General features: G+C 37.2%; 1 protein-coding gene across 5 annotated transcripts in view; it reads right to left on the bottom strand.

The window, feature by feature from the left end:
• LOC106066488 (misshapen-like kinase 1) overlaps positions 1 to 19,684 on the bottom strand; it is a 122,601-nt gene extending 102,917 nt beyond the window's left edge. For 3 of the 5 annotated variants that reach the window (XM_056011732.1, XM_056011733.1, XM_013225531.2), the window contains exons 1-2: positions 19,356 to 19,683; positions 17,171 to 17,236 (exon numbers count right to left, since the gene is read on the bottom strand). In XM_056011732.1, the coding sequence (XP_055867707.1) occupies positions 17,171 to 17,236; positions 19,356 to 19,415 (126 nt within the window). In that variant the 5' untranslated portion in view covers positions 19,416 to 19,683. Of the gene's footprint in view, positions 1 to 17,170; positions 17,237 to 19,355 lie in introns of all 5 variants that reach the window. The other 2 variants (XM_056011730.1, XM_056011731.1) reach the window with 1 other exon arrangement.
• Positions 19,685 to 22,525: the final 2,841 nt, after the last annotated feature.

Raw genomic sequence — 22,525 nt, 5'->3', positions numbered from 1 at the left:
GGGACTATATCAGATTAGACCACCACTTCAGTCAAGTACAATTTCTTTCCCAAACAAAATAATTTATTATCAATAGTTAATTAACTAATTGGTTAAATTTTTTTCTATTGATTCTTGTGTTGTCAGGTGAAAGAGATAATAGTATAAAATTTAAGCTTGAACTGAAATTGGGTGTCAGAGAAATAACCTATACAAACCTTTTATTAGACAAAGTGAGTGAACTCAGGATGATCACATAATCATTTTAAATGTTTCTCTTTTAATTTTCTTACTCCTTAAATAACAAATTACAATCATTCTCTAGAATGAAGAATAATTTGCTTTTTTGAAACTTTAAATGTAGTTATTTAAAAAAAAAAACATATACACCTAATGTGTGAACTTTAATATTTAGCAATTCCTCTATTCAGCTTACAAACTCTTCATGGAAACTGGAACCTGAGTGGGCATGGATCTTGAAAATGGCTCTAACAATTTTCCTAGAAATATGACACTTTGTGTATCACTATAAGAAAAAAAAAACTACTAGCTAATTGGCCACATACAAAAAAAACTCTGGTTTAACAGGTATAATTTTTCAAAATATAATAATGTGGAAATTTAATATGGTCTAGAATTCAAGACATTCTATATCTTGAACACACACACATCAGCTGGTATTTCCACATGTATTTATGATTTTAAAAAAATAAAAAGACTTTTATTTAGCACACCATCTTCTAAGAATTTTATATACACTTGAGTAGATTTAAACATTCCCTTAAAAATGCTCCTTTTTTTTTTCATCTATCATTCATTAGTTATTTAGGACAAAATAATCAGTCTTACAAAAGTTGGTCAGCTGTATTAAGGAGGAATTGTCTTTAAAAAAAAACTTTTTTTAATAATACTTGTTTTTATTACAATATAAAATTAAGACTTTAAAAAATATATTTGATTTCAAACTACAGTACAAAGAGGAACATCATGCAGTTGTGGCATCAAATGCATAAAATACTTTGTAATGGTTCTCTAGATGGCAGTACTCCTAGTACTCTATTTTCTAACATAATACACTTTGCTCTACTGCAGTTCATTAGACTGTCAGAAAAAGATCCTTTAGAAAGACTTGCAGATCTAGATCTTGTAAAACTTTTTCTCTTCAGTGTTAAAAAAAAAGATCTTCCCATTTTTTGGCCAGGACTTTTTTTTTAGGGATGAGTTTGGTTTTTAACCAGGCCAAAGTACACTACAAGTTTCTGGTGTTAAGAGCAAATTATCATTATGTCCTGGGTAAGTGTAGTTGGAACTTAACTAACATCACATCAGGCTCTACTATTGTGGTATGGGTTAACAAAACTAGATAAGCTACAGATAAATTTCTATGACCAACAGTAAAAAAAAATCAAATGGAATATAACAAAAAGGACTTTGTGTTTTCAATCTTTTAATCCCTATATAGGAAATATTATTTTCTATATATTTTATAGCATTAGTCATATTAAATGTGCATGTTTGTTGGTTTTACTTGTTTCAGATGTTTGTTCAGGGTTGAAGGTAATTATATCCTAGCACAAATTACCCGCAAGGTGGCTTAGAAAGGCAGTGGCTTGAACCCAGTCCATCAAGATGATAGTCCAGAGGGCATACCACACAACCAGGCATAGCACAACATATAATATTCTTAAGTCAACTCAACAAGTTAAAATATTAGCAAATGAGCATCTAGTTTCATAAAGCTTTTAGAGAAGATAGTTCACAAATTGTATTTCCATGTTGTATCTTAATGTTAATGGGTGCCTTGAGGGATCTGTAAAAATAGCCTGGTTAAGAAGACTTTCATTACAAACAAGTGGAGCACACATTGGAGAAGCAAGGAGCTATTTTATAAAATAATGTATACAAAATAGAAAGAAAATAGCTTCAACCATAATATTTTTCAGAAAAGAAGAATTAAGAATGATCAGGCTCATTTATTACAATAAATACCCATTATCATAATTTTATTTATTCATATCCTGACATAGAAGTCCGAATATGCCAAAAAAGCAGATAAAAGAAAATTATGAAATCATCTCATTTCTGGCTGATCAGCTTGGACTTTATTGTGTGCTGCATCACAAACTGCAAGACATGCAGATCTGCTACCAGACAGATATGTAACAATAGAAAGAAGACATCCAGATGGAATGATCCAGACACAAAAGTGTGTGTGTGTGTATCTGTGATAGTTGGGGGGGGGGGGGGGAGAGATGGGTGAGCACATCCCTTCTCCTCACCTTCAGAGCAGCATACACACACATCAGATATACTGGCTCATTAATTTCATTAAAACAGGTCAGGGTGAGGCCAAGTCAGTGGATGGGAATGTAGGTCAACCAGGTCGTGGTATGCACAATGTGTTGTGAGTGAGCTCTCTCTCACTCTTTATTCCAAACTCCTCTCTCTCTCCTGGTGTTTATATATCTATGTTTCTTAATCCTCCATAGTGTTGCTGTTGTTGTGCCTTTGTTTATCTTTCCTTTCTTTATCCCATGCTATGTTCTTTTCTTGTTTGTTTCCAATATGATATTCTTTTTTTTTATGCAGCTTGTGACATGCTAGTTGGGAATATACATGTCCGTTGGGTTATAAGAGGTTGGGTGTCAATGGTAGGAGAGTCTAGTCTTAGATAATTCACTAATAAACTTTTGATACATAGGCTTCATACAAGAAAAGCTAGGAAGGGGACAACTTGACAAACAGTAGCTTACCCGTATCTGTAGAGAATACAGGAAAAGCAAAAGGGATGGGGGGGGGGGTGGAGAGGGGAAGACAGGGGGGAGACAAGGAATTATCACACACATGTTTATTTGAGAGAAAGTTTAACAAAGGAAAATGGAAGAAAGAAAGAAGATGAACTATATTATAAGGGTGGGGCAGAGCAGAGAGAAAATAGAAAATAGAACATCAGATAAAAAAAAAAAAACTTTCACAAGAAAAAAAGGTGTGTGCATGTGTGTGCAAACATTTCTTGAGCTATTGTTGGAAGGTTTTGCTAAGTATAAAGCACACTAACACTTGTAAAACAAATGTCCTCAAGGCTAACAATGTTTATTATTATGATTACATTTGTATTTAGGAGAAATTTAGAGAAAACAAACACAACACCTGCTGAAACAAACACATGGAACAAGCATGAAATAGCAGTCATGGGTTACGCCACCATCTTAAAATGACAAACTGACGAGAACTCCAGACAAAAAAAAAAAAAGAGCTCACATCTGCACTAATAGGAGTGTAATGTGTCTACATCTGATATCGCAAGTTTATGCCGCTTTCCCTCTCTCCCCTACCTCTTTCATATCATGCTGCTATTCCTTTCCTTTGATCACGTCTTCTCGCATGAGAAACAAAACAATCCAGAGGAAACAGCCAGATCTAGATGTCAACTACAACAAACAACAATGCCTTGTCCCGTCTGTAGGCACAGATAAACAGGGTTCAACCATATTATTCTATCATTTAGCCGCCTTTCAAGCAAAAATCTGCATTGGTGGATGGTGAGGACTTTTTTTTAAATAATGCTTGCAGGACACACCTATTTCCTTTATTTTTTCATACCGACTAAATTATGATGGCTTTAGAGATGGTACTAACATTTACTGATGGCCTACACTTTAGACCAATATGTTACCAATACAAACTTTTTGACAGGGACTCTGGAGGCAACAATCGAAAATCAGATTTTGTACAGCTAAAGAAAAACAACACAATTCCAAGTTACTATCCCTCACAACACACACACGCTATCTTCTTTCCTTACTCATCCTGGCAGCGGGCATGGTATGTACCCGGGGACCATCGAGACAACCAAACAACTGTCCAGCGCCCATACCGCAAGACCAGGCAGCCATCCTGAACCAAGGGACCACCGAGACGACCAAACAACAGTCCAACGCCCATACCGCACGACCAGGCAGCCATCCTGAACCAAGGGACCACTGAGACGACCAAACAACAGTCCAACGCCCATACCGCACGACCAGGCAGCCATCCTGAACCAAGGGACCACCGAGACGACCAAACAACAGTCCAGCGCCCATACCGCACGACCAGGCAGCCATCATGAACCAAGTGACCATCGAGACAACCAAACAACAGTCCAGCGCCCATACCGCACGACCAGGCAGCCATCCTGAACCAAGGGACCACCGAGACGACCAAACAACAGTCCAGCGCCCATACCGCACCAGGCAGCCATCCTGAACCAAGGGACCACCGAGACGACCAAACAACAGTCCAGCGCCTATACCGCACGACCAGGCAGCCATCCTGAACCAATGACCATCGAGACGACTAAACGACCAGGCAGCCATCCCAAACAGTGCTGATTTCTGATATTCGCTGGTGGAGAACAGGATATGATTTACTCAGATTTAATGTTGCGCTCTACTCTGTTTTACACTAAACCATAAAGTTTCTTGATGACCATAAGGACACATATCCATGCATACAAAAGAATAACAACACGTTTAACCACTTCAGAGAGAAATACGGCAACAGTAAAAATTCTTAACGCCACTTCAAAAGGTTTCATCAAAAATATGACATCAGTTAAACTCCATGAAACCACTAAAATGGTTTTATAAAAAAAAAAAAGTTGTTATAAACTGGGGAAAAAAACGGAAGCGAAAATTCCTGGTTAGAAATATACCTATTTATGAAGTGGGCGGTAAAGTTCAAGTCAGAAGAGAATTCGATCGGGATTTGTTTTGAAGTCTATTATGTTTTTGCTACAAACGTCGCCCGAGTTAAAGCAAATTAAATATCAAAAGAGCATGGCAAGGAGAGTCACGTTTAGATGGAGAGGGGGTCAGTGAGGTCAGGGCAACAAAGAGTAACCGTCTTTTACTTTTCCAATAGATGTTCGCAGAATAAACAATGCCCTGGAATCCTTAGTGGACAAAACGAAAGTCCGTAATGGGATTCGAACAAAAAATTAATGTAATGTTGAATACATAGCAGCATAAAACTGGACATATGCGCCAACACTCAACCCATTTCTTTAGTCCTATTGTCCATCCCAGTCTACATGAAAAAAAAAAAGGGGGGGGGGGGAGGCCGATGAAGAAAGAATTCGTCATCAGCGCTTGTGGCGCACGCACACCAGTATACCCAAAAAATGTACATAGACATGCGTCATTTTCTAGCAAGCGCCCTCCCAAATCTTCACACTCTCACCCAAACTGTACCACCGCTAGAGCGGCCACTCAGGGTTTAGAAAAACACCCAGAATTTGGGGTATTTTTTTTTTTTTACCCTCGTCAGTTTGATGTTGGAAAAGAAAATTGAATGCTACCAATAACTTTCAAACCATGAGCTCAAAACTAGTATTGAACATGTTGTGCTCAATAAATTGGATACAGCCTATTGGCATTTGTGTGTTCAAACCAATTCATTATTATTATTTTAGTTTTCCTTTCTTTATTCTTTGCATAATGTAAGCGCATGTCAAAACTTCAAATGTCTTCAGATTTGAATTTTTAAACAAAAAGCGAATGATAGATATTACTAGCATTTTAATTCATATAAAATTTATAACTGCGTAAAAAAAAAAATTAGTCATCATTTTTTGTCACAAAATACCAAACATAACAGTCCAGCTACTATAGAAAAAAAAAAAGCCTAGGCATACCACAGAACCCAGTTATTGAGGAAAAGAACCAAGAGATGGCAGGGCTGGCCTCGTCAGCGAGTACATTACATATCCGCACTTTCTCTCCCTCCTTTCCCCCCCCCCCCTCATTACTGACCAAGCCCAGTTACGAGACTCCACGTGTGATCACCGTTCGTAATGACGACATCGGTGTGTATGTACGTGTGTGTATATATCGGGGGAGGGGCAAAAGAGAAGCAACCCAATACTATAAGATTGAAATGGGCATTAACTGAAATGCCATTTATGTAAGTAGTTTAGTAGTCAGTAGATCTAGTTATGCGTTCCATCACTATTGAACAGAAAAAAAAAATTCAAATCAGTGACATGTTTTATTAGATGTACTTTTGTTTTTAATCATTTCTCCTCTCAAATCTACTTCCCCAATAAAAGTATTTACACATTAAGACTTGACATTTTCAGAAAATGCAGTCCATTGTTGCTTATCTGACCAGGTTTTTTTTTTTCTATATTCATTCTTCTTCTTTGTATGCCAGGGACTGTGGAGTCACTTGTCATTTGTTCCTCACTTGCCGATTGATTACATCAGCTAATGGATGCTTAGAAGCTGCTGAATATATTCACAGCATTCAGGGTTTCAATTTCATTCGACGTTTCCACTCCTGGCAGAAATATGATGTTTTGTAGTTTTTAAATTAAAGACATACATGGCATGACATCAATGACGCTTTTTTTTTTGTCAACACAACACATTTGGATCATCTTGATTTGATTTGATTTTGATTTCAGGCACATCGGCACAATTTAGGCCATGTCATGCCTGCAGTCCCTTAAGGACTACTCTCTCTCTCTCTAATCAACAAGGGCCAGATTCTATACAGTCATATCATTAAAATCAAGGTCTATTCACAGTTAAAATAGTAAAGGTAGTATAAATTTAATTATTTGGTAAAAATCTAATGTAAATAGTACATGTTCACAAATTCATAAATCAGATCTTCGTAGATAGCCCCACTTCCCGGATAAAGCCCAGTACCTTCCCAGGGTCGACATTATCAAATAGTGTTTTTAAGTTAGTGGCTCTAAAATATTTCTCCCTGACATCCTGGTATCTGGGGCAATCAACGAGGATATGTTCCACGGTGAGGCGAGAGTCACAGTACTCACAAGTGGGGGTTCCTCTCTCTTCAGCACAAAAGAGTGCGTGATGTAGGTGTGGCTAATCCTACGTCTGGACATGGTCGTGCTACCACGCCTTGTCAGACCATTAGATGTGGGCCGCCACCTGACATCCGCCACAATCTGCCTGAGTTTACTGTGAGTCTCAGCCTCCCATCGGTTCTGCCACTCTCGATAGGTGGCAGAGGCAATACTTTGTCTCAGGTCCGAGCAGGGAATTTGGGTTCCTGACACCGCATGATTTAGGGCTCTCTTTGCTTCTCTGTCTGCGGCTTCGTTTCCCTCAATGCCAACATGGGAGGGGACCCAGATGAAGTTGACATCCCTACGGTCGGCTGTTATTTGGTCCAACAGCTTCAGGCTCTTATGTACCAATGGGATGTCAATCTTCATCCGCCCCAAAGCTTGCAATGCAGATTTGGAGTCGGAGCAGATTATAAATTTCCTCCTTTCTGATGCTTTAACGGCCATAAGTGCAAGCGATATTGCATGCAATTTGGCCGTAAAGATGGAGCAGCCATCGGGGAGTCTACGGGAGATTGTTTTGTTCCGAAAGGAGCAGGCACACGCGACCTTTCCATCTATTTTGGATCCGTCTGTGTAGATGGTGCCACAATCTCCGTAGCTCTACTGCAGTTCCCTAAAGTGGACTTGTAGTATGCTTGGGTCTGTATTTTCTTTTTTGAAATTAAGGAGGGATAAATTTAATTTGGGTTTATTTATTAGCCAAGGAGGATTCTGAGGGGTTTCTATTTTAGAGATTTGGTCAATGGGTGGGGTTAAATTTTGGATGGGTTCTCTCATTCGAAGGCCCAAAGGCTGTATGACGTTAGGCCTTCGATTGTATAATTCTACCTCTGTGGGGTTAAATATGGAGTCGAAAGCAGGGTTCGTGGGGTTGGATTTTAGCTTGACTATATACTGCATTGCAAGCTTTTTCATTCTTATATCCATGGGGAGTTCTCCAGCCTCCACATGGAGACTTGGGATAGGTGATGTACGAAACGCGCCGAGACAGAGACGCAGGGCAGCATTTTGTAATGGTTCCAGTATTTTTAGGCACGACTTCCTTGCTGCTCCATATATTATGGATCCGTAGTCTAGCTTGGATCGAATTAGATCTCCGATAAAGAAGCAGCAAGGTATCGTCCGTATGGCTGAGTACTCTAAGTATGTTTAATGACTTTTGGCATTTCTTCTTAAGTTCCTTAATGTGGGGGAGAAAATTAAATTTGGAATCTAAGGTGAGGCCTACAAATTTTTTTAGTTTTCACGACAGGGATCTTCTTTTTGTGTATAAATAGTTCAGGGTTGGATCATCTTGGAATGAAATGAAATGCTGACATGTTTTAAAACCGATCATAATAAGCGTATTATTACGTTGTACTGGGGGTGCGAGAACTATTTCACTCTTGTTTTTAAACGATATAAATTCCACTGACCCTTCATCCCAGGCAGTGAAACATCAGTCTGAATCGCATTTGTCTTAACCCTGCTCTGGAACCATGGGGTCAATGTGACCCCAGCCCTCTTTGAACCATTTTTTCTATCATGATTAGTGACCTCGCCTGACAGTATTATTCGTTAGGCCTTCCTAAGTACGTTAGACGGTTTTTTACTATTTAGGTTTACTTTCGCTTAGGGTCATATTGACCCCTTATTACCGTCTATGCCTCTATGGGATGAAAGTTGGCACGATGAAGAAGAACAAAGCCTGCATTCCACCGAACTTTTTGAGGAATGCAGCAGAAGGAACAGTTCTATACGCCTTTGATGACTGATCATACAAACGATGACACGCTCTATTTCATTTTTCCAAACATGAACAAGAGAGTAGTAATGCAATACACCATGCATTCCCCAAAAAAGGTCTGATACAGATACTGGAAAATTCGATTATGAAACATGGTGCAGTATTTATTCGAATGGTGTAACACAGTGATGCTCAGCCTTACTCGGCCGACGGGCCATTTTAATTTCCGACACTTGTGTCGCGGGCCACATCAACAAAAAAGGTATTAAAAACACGAAAAAGCAATTTAAAAAATGCAGTAGAAACCCTTGAATCTAGTAGTTACATTACTTCATGAGAAGTATTTCCTAAACAAACTTTTAAACATTTGACTGAATAGATGAGACAGCACTGGATCTAGAATTCTAGATGTTCGTCCTTGAGACGATGACGTAGCGAGGGTATCGCAAAATTCATCACTGAAAAGGTTTTCCCTCACAAATATGTGCTTGTAACTATTGTGACCATCCTTAACGCTTGTTTTCAAAGATGGGGAACACGTTATGCAAGCAACATCACTTGAAATTTGCAGGGATTGTTGGCTAAGTCAGTTCCAGTTGTAGCTCTTGACACATTGGCCGCAGATGGATTTTTGAAACGACTACCATTGTTAAATCTGAACACGATCATTATCACATTGTCCAGACTGAACACCTTTTTTTATTGCCACATAGATTTTGTTGGTGAATAATTAAATGAAGCCATAGAGGCTCGTTTCCATTTGACACGACAACTCTTGCTGTCAACCATACTAATGGCACCATCACTAGTCACTAACACTAATTCCTCTTAAGGAAGAGAAAGATCCTGTGTTATAGTTGAAACTTTTTTTGTGGTCCCATGCATGCTCCTCATAGCTACTAACTTCTCTGATTTCAAAACTGCTGTTTGTACCTCGAATAAATACCAAAATTTTGACCGGTATCAGATATTTCAGTAGACTCGTCAGCGGCAATTTAACAAAATTGGAATCTGGTTTGTCTGTTAGTTTTGAATAAAAATATTTACCCATATCTTTCACTCGCCTTGGTATTGTATTAAGAAAGTTTGACAGCTTTAAAAGCATTCTTCTTTTCATGACTCATTTCTTCCAAGCATTTTTATGCATTTGGAGTCGAAAAATGGTTTAATGTCTTCAATGTAACTCAGTAGCTAGCCTTACTAATCTTTGTCGTAAATATTCTTATCAATCCTCCACTCTAGGTGTAATCAAACAATCGCATCTCATGTGAAAACAAAAAATGCCGCCTTATTTATTTCTGCATTAGGTCTCATAAAGCTGTTTAATGTTATGTTCTTTGAAAAGAGCCACCCTTTCTTTGTAAAACTAATATGTTGGCTTATTATTGGTACCAGTCCATTGACCTTACACTTTGTGGCGACGTTTCGGCGGGCCGGATAGAATAACGTCGAGGGCCGGATGTGGCCCGCGGGCCGTATTTTGGGCATCACTGGAACACATTATCATTTCGTATTATTAAAAAAAATATAATAACATGTTGCCATGTAGCCTATTTTTCACAATGAGATCAAACTGACACCACGGTACCAAACACGTGACTTTTTCTATGGCACCAGAGCAGAGTTAGACATTGGAAACCTATAAACAAATGCAACGCTGACTCCAAACTACCCGCGGCGCATCAACTACAAACAACGTCGTTTCCCACCACACACACACACACGCTAACATCTAGATTTGATTTGATTTTGATTTTAGGCACATCGGCACAATTTAGGCCATGTCGTGCCTCCGCTAACATCTAGTGAAGTCACTAAAGATCGAACAATGCAGTGTACCCATACGGCGGTTGTGACATCTTGAACAACATTGACATGTATCATTTTGAGGTTTTAGACAAATATTCAGCATCTACAAAAACAGTTTCCAAAAGTGTGCTCACCGGCGCCCTGAAACAACTTAGTTTTAATTAAACAATTTTATATTATATATAGTTCGTCCATCGTGGTTCGATGATGACCACTTTGTCATCCAGGGGACTGAGGGCTTTGCATTGGGGGCTTGTGCATTCTCGTGTGGCTGGTGAGACCTATGTTAACCCGGGCTGGTCGGCTGCACACTGGGCGGGTTATTCCGGCTGGAGCTAAACAATTTTAGACAGAAGCTGACTGACATCATGCGCAATGGAATAATCTAATTTCAACTGTGCGTCGAGAATTAAAAAAAAAAACGCAGGGAAAAGACCAATGACGTACATGTTGTGCTTTTTTTACCATATAGGAGGCGGGGTTGCTGAGCGCTAAAGCGCTTGGCTTGTGAACCGGAGATCCCGGGTTCGAATCCTGGTGAAGACGGATTTTCAATTTCGGGATCTTTGGGTGCCTCTGAGTCCACCCAGCTCTAATGGGTACCTGACACTAGTTGCAGAAAAGTAAAGGCGGTTGGTCGTTGTGTTTACACATAACATCCTTGTTAACCCTAGGCCACAGAAACAGATGACCTTTACATCAGACCACAAGGTCTGAAAGGAGAACTTTACTTTACTAATTTACCATATTATTATCTTAAATAAGGCGTGTGATTAAAACAATGAACTTAGCTAACCCATTACCAAATGTGTATTCCCTTAGCATTCGTCGCCTTTTATTTGTACAGATTTATATAAATGTAAATAAGCAATGATAATGTATCCCAATCAGCTTAAGGGAACACATTTTGGAGTTGGTATATAGCAATACTGAGCCCATCTCATAACGCCCAGGCAGATCTATTGATGAAAAACGTGTTGGGATGGAAAAAAAAAAGATCTCTATGTAGCTGTGCAAGTTTCAGCGTCTAGAGAGTACGGCGTGTTCAGGTTTGTAAGTGCAAATGCACAGGATCAAACAAAAGATAGAGGTGAGAGAGAACAGGTCAAGACACACAGGAGCATGTCACCACTGTGCAGCTACCGACAACTTACACTGACAGTGGGGTGAGTTGACCCCCCCCCCCCAATCAAGCCTTCCCTCCTTCCATTTTAAGTCAACATGCCAACATAGGTTAGCATATCCCTGAGTCCGGGTCCAGCTGAACTTTCGTGGGTCGCGCGACCAGCTAAGTTCCCTGATTACATCCCGCGACAGACACACCCACCCACACATAGAATGAGGTGGGCGACAGGTTGAATTTGTTTCATCTCCAGGCATTACAGTTCAACCGTCATTAGTTGAAGCCCTTTTCAATTGAAGTGAAATGAAAGAAACAGCAACAAAACTTTTGGCCGCCATAGTATACAGTTATGTCAAGAGAACCTACGGTTTTTTTCCGCCATTAACTCCATACTTACAAAGGACTTTCTAAACAAACTAAAACTTACACATGAAATTAAATTCCAGCAAAATGAAGAAAATGAAAAATGCTTCAAGTTGTATTTGCATGAAGAAAAAAAAAAGAATAAAAAAGAGAATACTTTAAAAAACAAAGCTAATGTAAGGGAAGGAAACACTAAGTATTGCCATTTATCTGAAAATTACGGGTTTTATCTCGCTTTCTGCTTAATATAAAACAAAATTTATTAAATAGTACGAAATGATTAACTAATTGGTTATTCTTTTGGATTGATTCGTGTATTTTTTATCAACTATGAATAATTATGCAAAATTTCAACTGGATCCGAGAATGGGAGGTGGGAGAAAAAACCTGTCAAAACATAATAAAGGGACTAAATCCATATATATATATATATATATATATATATATATATATATATATATACACACATCTCTCATTAAGCAGCATTTATTCCCCTTATTTTGAAATCAAACTAAACAATTAATCACCAACAATTAATTAACAAATTGTTTAATTTTTCAGGCTTAATGAATAGTTGTGCAAAGTTTTAATTTACTTCGAAAATGGGTGAAAAAACATGTTCCAACTATTTACCAGACAGAGTGAGTTAATATAAGCTTTGTAAACGGCTATCGCGTGGCAGTCTTCAGCACACATTATGTTACAAATATTGTAACATACAAACTCATCGTCTAATCTATTTGAAACACTGGCGTCAAATAAGCTAACAGGAAACAATTGCAACTGACTTTGCAGAGAAAGTTATGAGGACCCCTTTGCCAACTTTTGTAATTGGCATACTCCATGTTAAAAAAATCAAAAAGGAAAGGGGCCATGCACAGAAACGTTTTCATTAAGTACTTGACAGTCTATGGGCCAGATTATGTAAAGCTCATCTTGTTTCTAAAGCCGACAGTCAATAAGGGCGTAAGGTGGTGTTTCTCGATGCGCGAGGTCCTCACGACTTCCTGACAAGTTTACTACAAAACGTCTTACTTAACCGCGAAGATATATCACGACGATTACCGCTATTACTGACATTCATGCGCTTGATGTACCTCTGTGTCATTTACATAATAGTATTTGTCAGTGCTGCCTTCTTCATTGGAAGACTTAATTTGACATGCGTTATGGCCCATTCCACTTGCGCTATTCTACCATGAGAAAAAAAGTGCCCCGTGTAGACGCCAAGAACAAGAATTTCAGAAGCTCAGAACGAAAGTACGTACATTTGGATTCCAAACATATAAATATGTATGTAAAAAAAAAAAAGGGGGGGGGGTAAATCGTGTAATACATATTTGTATGTCTGTAAGTTTCTTCTCTTTACATTACATTCTTAAAAACAAACCTTCCTGAATCAACTGTAAGATCTTAAAGCGCTACTCAGACCCAACAGACTGAAAAAAAAGAAAAAGGAGGGGGGTGCGAAACGTTTGTTCTTTTTTTTAAGGTACCCATTAAAGGTGGATGAAACCGCACTAAATATCTAAAAGCTCAAAATCCCTGTCTTCACTTCGACTACCACGCACAAAACAAAGCAAATTTTAATTAAAGGTAAAACTTTTTTTTTTTTACTTCAAGCGTTATAAAATGATAAAAACTCATTAAGAGTTGTAACTTTTTTACTATTAAGGAATTAGAAAAACAATATCTTACAAGCAGAGTTAAATATCATGTAATATCTATAGCCAATAATCTTTCGAGAAAAAAAAAAGAAACTCCTAAGTATAAAAGGAAGTCGTTTATGAAATACTTATAACAGAAGATTTTTTTTGTCCAAGTAAGCAGTAGACGCTTTATGCCAATAACTTTGATTCATTTAATTTTTTTTTTTCAAATACCAATAACTGACTACACGTTTGTTTAAATCAGAGCCCAACTAGTGTTTGATATTTTAGCTCCAAATAAGTAAACAGATATGTTCAGTTAAAAAAGAAATTGGGTCGGCCGGCAGAATTTCCTAAGATTAACCTGAAATTTATAATATCTGATCTCCAAACATATAATCGAAATTTAGAATAAAATTTTAAAATGCACATGATCTCATTATTTATCAATTTCATTCTCTTGCCATTCTTCACATATCTGGTCTTGTAGAACTGTACATGAGATTTAATGAGAAGGTTGTTTATTTCTTTTTTAATGTGCTGTGGGATAACACATTTACTTTCCAAAAACTATATAACTTTCTTATGCTCAATATACTCTGAACATCGTGATCTTGTAAGCTTGTAAGCATACCAAGCATTCAGCTAGAATATATAAGATAAGGATTTTGAACAAATATATGATATAGTTTTTTTTTTAATGAATTAAAAAATAACTCGCATGAACGAAAAAAAATGGCATGCATATAATCACGTTTCGCCCCCCCCCCCCTTAAAAACCGCCCTGGACACCGGTGAGACAAGCACTTAAACGTCGAGTACCACTGCCCTTGGTTTACAAACATCAAGTCTGTGTAATCTAGACTAGAGTTTCAGAGTCTTAAAAAAAAAAAGTGCTACTGAATCAGAAGTAGCCTTCCCTTTTCAAAAGCTGTTAGATAACGACACCAATGTTTAGGTGGACGGTGTAGTATCAAAGCCGGTGTGTGGTTTTAACAGAAACACAAAGTATATTGATATTGCCTACTTCAAAGGTTTAAAAAAAACACTAAACACATATAGGCGTACAGTGAACATATAGACATGACAAGGTGTGCTGTCAGCAAGCACAGTCTACCACACGCACAAACACAGACAACAATCACTTGCAATGTAAATATGTACAGTGTGTGACGGCGGCCTGGAAAGAAAGCAGTCGGGGTAAAGGTTAGCTGTCACATCCTCCCCTTCCCAGCCCGGAGAATATCAAAGAGTATGGCGTCATCATTATAAATAGAGAGAACCTTTTCATAACACAATAACGCTTCCATTTTAACAACAGCTCCACGACAGCCATCTAAGAGCGTTTGGCTGCTGCAAAAGCTACAACACTTATGAATAATGCAGCTCAGGTATCTCCATGAAGAGAACGATTCTCTCCCCTCCCCTTTTTTGCACACACCCCTTACCAATTCTTCCTTCAGAGAATTCGGCTATTTCAATAGGTCTGAATTTATTATGAACAGCATAATGAACCCCAGCAGTGTTCAATCTCTAAGTATGACGATGATGTCGAAATGTTAAAAAGCAGCCGCGAACAGCAACGCCACACGAGTTAGAACTGCCTTTCAATGGCTCTAATATCTTAAACTGACAGCCTACTACATAATCTCACTGGGTAGACTATCACTGGTTGTAATAAAATTCTTGGCTTAATCACATATTTGTTGATAGCTATACCAGTAGTTTAGCAAAGAACAAAAAGTAAGCAGCTAACTTTGTTTTGTTCTTTGCTCTTTTAAAAGCACAAGACCTGCCTTACTAACACACAGGCTTACGCTGTCATGTTACATTGATCGTCAAAAGCATCAATCCGTGAAACATTGTTGGTGTGAGAAACGTCGTGACTGTTATTTTTCTTTGTCATTTCAAAGACTTGGTTTGGACATGACATAGGCAGGATAGGAAACAAAAAGAAAATTTTGGATGGGCTAGTTTGTTTGTTTTGTTGTTGTTTTTTTTTCAATTACAATCCCCATCTGCTGGCCAGAAAGTGGAGACACGGCCCTCCATCTATTCTCTTGTTTCCAATATGCTATGCCCCAAGACAACAAAAAACAGCAAAGAAAAAAAAAAAAAAGGTCATTTCTAGTAGCAGTTGTAAAGAAAGACAACCAGGTGTAGCTGACATGGAATGCGCCGGATCACTTTCCACCCAAACACACGGTGACTCAGCTTTGATCAAGGGGGAAAAAAAAGGACAGTCTACATGACTCTTGTAATCGTACAAAATATCTATCTCCAATGACCCCCAAGAATACTTGTCAAATGAAATACGCATTTTTTCTCTCAATGCGTAGGACAATACATTAAAATATAAAAATGGAGTGCGCAAAATACAAAGTAGACAACGATCACAATTTAGATATCTATGCAACATAAAATATTTAATGCTACAATATAGCGCGGAAGCAAAAAACCTATAGAAGTGTATTTTATATAGATTTTAATAATGACGGTAGTGAATATTGTAAGACTTTAGAACCAATTTTGTAAAAGAGAAACCAAATTATATGATTCTTATAGATGCATAAAATATTTTAATTTTTCAAAACATCTAAACTCCTAAATTTTACTAGACACAAAAGCATAAAAGATGTTTATGCTATGAATAAAATAGATCTCTCCAAAACATAATTTTAAAAGGTGATAGCGAATATTTAAAGCATTGATTATTAAAAGACAAGAGTCCCATTTGAGAAATCTGAAATGATTACAGAAATAATAAGTTTTGTCCTACACCCACCCAACACAGCATCTTGTGGCTCATTCTTATCATTCAATCAGTAGGCATTCATATCCAGTGTCAAAGTCCAGTCAATCAGCATGTCAACAATGGAAGTTAATCTATCCAATAACAGGGCACTGTTGTCTCTAAGCTTAACTGGGCATCTGTTCAGTCAGTAAATCACTGAGTGTTATACTTACAATGATAAACTGCATTTAATTTATTAACTTATTCATCCCTTTTTGAAAACATCTGTCAAACTATAACAAATGTATCTAGATAAAAGTGGAACTATGTTGTAAATGTTTAAAGTGAGCCGCTATTTAGAACCTTGGTGTGGATTTTGAAATCAGTACATATGTCTTTTCATCTCAACTATTTACCACACAAGAAATAGAGTTCTATCTGGCAAATAAATTGTAGCACAATAACTGCACATTCCTCTCAGAGAGTTCAGTTGTATCTGTGCTTGTACTATACCCAGGTCACATGAATCCACATATATACATAGGAGATGAGAATGAAAGCCAACAAAGTGGGTGCACAGTTCTTGGAGTGAGTAAACAAATTAAGAAGCAATGAACAAGAAGAACAGTAGTGTCTAGAAATATCACAAACACACCAAGCTCTCACCCCTTATCAACTTTACAAGAAATAATGGATAGAGGTGGTGCTTAGCTGATGAAATGTTTAAACTGTGCAGTGCTGAGTTCACCAAGCTCTTGTGTGTATGTAAAGAAAATGGGATTCAACAACAAATAACTTTTCACTAAGACTTTATAAGTTGGCTGTTCCCTTGTTGCTGAAAATTTAATGTCAACTACTGAGTGAAGTTAAACATGTTTAAACATAAACGCAAGACAAACATGTGTGTCCATAGTATACCAACCTTATATACTTGTCCATAGGTCCCATTTCCTACAACTTCAATCAAGTCAAATATACCAGCAGGGTCCTGAAATTACAATCATTAGGAGGATAATGCTATAGTTATTCAGAAAGGCTTTATAGCAACAATCTAAATAAATGCAAATTTTAATTTTATTTCATTGATTAACAAAATTAATAGATTAATTTTAAGTTTAATTACATGATGAATTAATCCCTACCTAGTCCGATTTAATAATACTTTTTATTAACAATTATTACTGTAGCTGAGAAGAAAAAAATTTATCAATCTAAATTATATATAGCTTTTTTATAGCGCTACTTTCACGCTTATAGAAGGCTCACAGCATGAAAATGGTTTTGATTTAATATAAAAATCTTCTACAGGTAGTAAGATCACATAATGAATTATTTTTTGTTCGAAAAAAAAAAACTAAGGCTCTAGAAATCTGGATTTGGTTAGACAAAAAAAAAATAATTAAGAAAAGAACAATCACCATTTTTCAATTATTCAAGAAGCATTTTCAAGTCTTACTAAATAAAAGAGTACCGTAAACTGCAGTGAAGGGGGGAGATAAAAAGCTGAACAAGAAACTATTTTCAAAATTAGTAACCTATAAATTTTCCCAAACACATAATATTGAGTAGTATCATTAAACACTAGAGTAGTTCTTAGGGCATTAGGATATTTAAATCATGCCATATCAACTCAAAGATATATGAAAGTTAATTCCTCAAAGCCTTTTAAACATAATATACACATTGGATTACCAGCATAATTAATAAATATACAAAATTAAACATAACCTTCTAAAATGCTCAGATGTTAAAAGAGAAATACATTCTTGTTTCATGTGCTAAAAATCGTTAAGAAATTGTATTTTCTAAGTGCCAATAGAGCATTAAAAAGGATTGAGTCAAAATGACAAAAAAATAATTTGAAATTTTGAATGTAATAAAGAAACATTTCAAGGTTGTTTTATAGATGTTCATTCATGATTATTACATTCAAACCCAGACCTCCAGCAAGATGGCAGATGATAGCAACAAGCAGGCTTCGAACCAGTGCTTAGTGCATACCAACAATCAGGCAGCCATCTTTTAAAATTTATTGCCAAAGAGCAAATGAAACAAGTTTGACCATAGATCTAGAAGCTGGACTCACTAGATGTAGATAGACATTAGATTATCATTAGATAGTAGTTAGTAGAGTCGCTAGACCTAAATTCAAGAGCAAGCATACATTACATTCTAGTTCTAGACCTAGAATCTATTCATGTCATCTAAAAAAAAAAGTAATGATCTGTGATTGTAAGACTTGAAAATGCTTCCATCATTGATAATAAAAATCTCTTACTTACTTAGGGATTTTTATTATAAGACAAAAAAAAAGAGGAATTATAATATATTTTTAATTAATTAAGTACAAAGCTTAGAAAGTTAGTCAAGGAGATCTAGACTCTGGATAGATTTAGTAATTATTTAGCTAGATCTAGATTATTCTAGAAAGCTCTACTCTAGACTCTAGACTTACTATTAATTAGAAGATACTATTAAAAAGTTACAAAAAATATAATATCATGTACAGAACTGAGAAAGGACAATCCCATCCCTATCTTAGTTAGGGGGGGGGGGGAGAAGGGGGTTATGGCCTCTAGATCTACTAGTCTAGTCTCTAGAGTCACTCTAGATTAGTCTAGATTTCAGAGTCTATAAGTCTAAGAGTCCAGACTCTAGTCTAGAGACTATAGACTATAGTCCTATATTAACTATATAGTATAGAGTACGAGATGCTATTTAATTTTAAAGTATAGATAAAATCATAAATATAAAGATAAAGATAAAAGACTAAATAAGTCTAGAGTTGACATTCGCATTAATTCATTGAGACTTCTGAACAAGACTTCTTTGAAGTCTTGAGTAACTCTTTCAGTCTTATGTTGAGTGACAAGTTTGAGAGTAGTGAGAGACTTGATTTTGAGTCGGTCTGACTCTTGAGTGAGAGTAGTGAGACTGAGACAATACCGAATCGTCCGAATAGCGGAATACGACATGAGTCGATAGGTTCCCCATAAAAGTGACCATTTCAAATACTATACGAATCTAAATCTAGAATTTAGATTTAGTCTTGGATTAAATCTTTAATATTTATTCATTTTAGTATCTTTTTAAAAAGTAAATCTTACCCTAAGACTTGATAGATCAATATCATCTAAACTGACATTTACTGATGCGGTAGTCGCCATTTTTAACCCCTGCTCATTTGAACTCTGCTTCCGCAATAATATGATGTATTTAATCCAAAATTAGAATATATCTCGTAACTTTTGCGAACAACAAACTCGTGTTCTTTAGCCAGAATAAACAGTAATATCCACAGAAATTTTAAAAAGCACTAGAAAGTATCACATATTTATATAATCCTCGACCGAAAAGACTGTATTTACAATTTTCAAGATAGCAGAATCCGTCAATAATGAACTATCTTACTGTGCTGCATTATGGGTAATTGTAAGGGAGATTACTGACGAAACAAAAATTACAGCAGATGAGCAGCTCCAGTACTGCTAGTGCATACACAGCATCGTAGGGTACCATAGCCTTTGTTTCAATAAACACGCACACACAGCATACGCGTGCTATTGTTTGTTTGTTGTTACTTTCTTAAAATTTATTGTTAGTATCCGTTCTTTTTTTTTTCTGACAAATTTGTCAGTTCAAAATATTTTATTATAAAATTAGTTAATTGTGTATTTATTTTATTGTTCTTTCGGCATATAAAGATCTAGGCAGGGTCGGCTTTAGGCATAGGAAAACTAGGCAGCCGCATTTGGGCTTCCAAAAGGGGGGGGGGAGGCCTTGCACAGGAAAAAAATTTCGATTAGAAAATGCGAAACTTGTATCAATTCTCAAATATAGATCTAGTCGAGATCAATGTTAACTAGCCTAACTCAAGTCTTTACTATATAATTTCATTGTTTATTCGTGAAGGTTTAGAACTTAAGATGTAGGCCTACTTGTTATAGACTACATATGTTAGAAGAACATTGTTAAATTTATTCCTATTGGTGATTATGTCAAAACGTTATTTTGAGTTAAATTTTTTATTTGCATCAAAACGCTAACGAAAAACGAATTCAAACAGGTGCTTTATTAAATTTCGTTACTTGTCAGAATCGATTGTTTGTTTAACCACGCAATGGAAACTGCGTTATTTTTTCGTGTTTATTTTTCTATTTTATTTGGGGCCAACAAAATCACTTCGCCTAGGGTTGCGATTACCAAAGACCGGCCATGCTAGGAGTGTCATTAATAGGCCTATTAAAATAATAATAAAGTGTATTCATTAGATTAGATCTAATAGTCATTCTCTAAAATTCTCTGACACTGGTATTAAGATTCGTTAAAGAGAATCGAAATTCATTTTAGTCACGTCTACATAAGTGCCCACTGGTGAATTACTGCCCACTATATATTTATATAATTATATTGTTGACCGGCGGTGTAGCTTACGCCGCTATTTTGCAGGGCCGGCCTTAGGCCACTGCAGCCTATGCGACCGCAGTGGGCCCCGCATTTTCATAGGACCCGCACTCTCATAGGACCCGCGCTAATTCTAGGTGCATAAATTATTAAATTAAACCATTTTATAACTTATAACAGATTTCTCGCGGCATCCAATCGATTTACCAGGAGCTCCTGGAAATCTCCTGAAATTGCAAAATATAAGAAAAAGTCACGGAAATATCCGGAAATTATTAAAAATCTTTTGAAAACTCATACAAATCTCCTTAAATATTTAGACAAATATTTTCATTTTGGGGTGTCATTGGAAAACGCGATAAATAAAAACGGCATTATGCAATACCCGTAATTTTGGAATCTGGTGAAAGAAGCTTCTCGCGCCTCAGACTAATGACGAATTACTCGACATCAACAATTCTCGTAGATAGATTGAAACATTTGGTAATTCTTGCTATTAAGCGTGATCTATGTAGGAAACAGAATTCTTATGATATACTGTATGACTTCGCCACACGCAAGGCTCGTGTAGTAATTCTGTGCGTAGTAAAGAATGAATAAAATGCAAAGACGAATATATTTTTTAATACAAACTCTTAATTTTCACTTATTATCCGTATCCCTACCCAAACTGGGCACCTCGAAATCCGTTTCGCATTGGGCCAACAATGGTTAAATCCGGCCCTGCTATTTAGTGACGGGTGAATACAGAGTAGATTACTTGTACAGAGTAGATTACTTGTTCTCTTTCTATGACTTCTTGGTCACAATGGTTAAGTCCGGCCTTGCTATTTAGTGACGGGTGAATACTATTTGTTCTCCCCCCCCCCCTCTTTTTTTTTCGCCTCTAAAATTACGTGGGGGTAACTCTAGTCCGTCCGACTTGCAGAAATAAAAGAGTGATATTTCTATTACTTGGTGTCAACTCTTGAGCCATGAAGAGAATTATATATATATAAATATATAGATTGTTGACCTGCTAAAAAAAATGTACTAACTATTCGGATATACGCTGTAAGAATAATGATTCGAAAAAGGAAAAGGGGGGGGGGGGGTAATGTGGATACGGGTGTCAGAGTGTAGGGGGCACGAAATGGGTACCAAAGCGCTACATAAAGACTCAGAAGTTTGAATCTGTCGCTACAAATTGTTCACTTGCTGACTTAATACTGGCGACTGTCCTTATGCAAATATGCATTACGTACACCATTATCAAGTTTGGCTTCCCCAGGTGTCCCTGACGCCTGGCATCCACTAATTCTTAAACAACACTTCTCCACTGAATGGTGGTGGTGATGCGGATGTGGGTAATTGTGTGTCTGTGTGTGTAGTAGTCAGCTGACACAAATTACACAAGCCAGCGCTAAACGAGCGGTCAACCGTAACGAGTGGAGACGGACAACTGCAACGAGTGTCAACACGACGACGTTCCGGGAAAGATCTGCGTTGTGAACAGTACTCAGGACAATCAGGTCAGGTTCCGTCGGTTTCCATAAGGCCTTCGGGGACCCTAGAAGAGCGTAAGGTGTCACAGACGAGGCGGCTTGGGTCAGTTCAGAGCGATTCAGCGGTTTGGTTCTGTATGGCGCATTACGAAGTAGAGTCAAGACTCCTCGCGAGTACGAGACGAAGTCTTGATCTGGATCTACGTCTTATGTGTACGATCAAGTCCATTGTGTGAAGTCGACCTGAACAATTGAATTCAATACAAGTCGTAGAGTATTGGCTGTGATGTATAGGACATTAGAGAGTTACGTTATTTTGGAGCCCTGAGTTGACAAGTTGGTTGGTAGTGTCGTGTGGTGCAGTATGTAGAGAGCTTGAATAGTGAGAG

The sequence above is a fragment of the Biomphalaria glabrata genome, chromosome 15 (assembly GCF_947242115.1).
Source record: "Biomphalaria glabrata chromosome 15, xgBioGlab47.1, whole genome shotgun sequence".
NCBI lineage: Eukaryota > Metazoa > Mollusca > Gastropoda > Planorbidae > Biomphalaria > Biomphalaria glabrata.
This window is presented reverse-complemented; position numbering and strand designations above follow the sequence as displayed.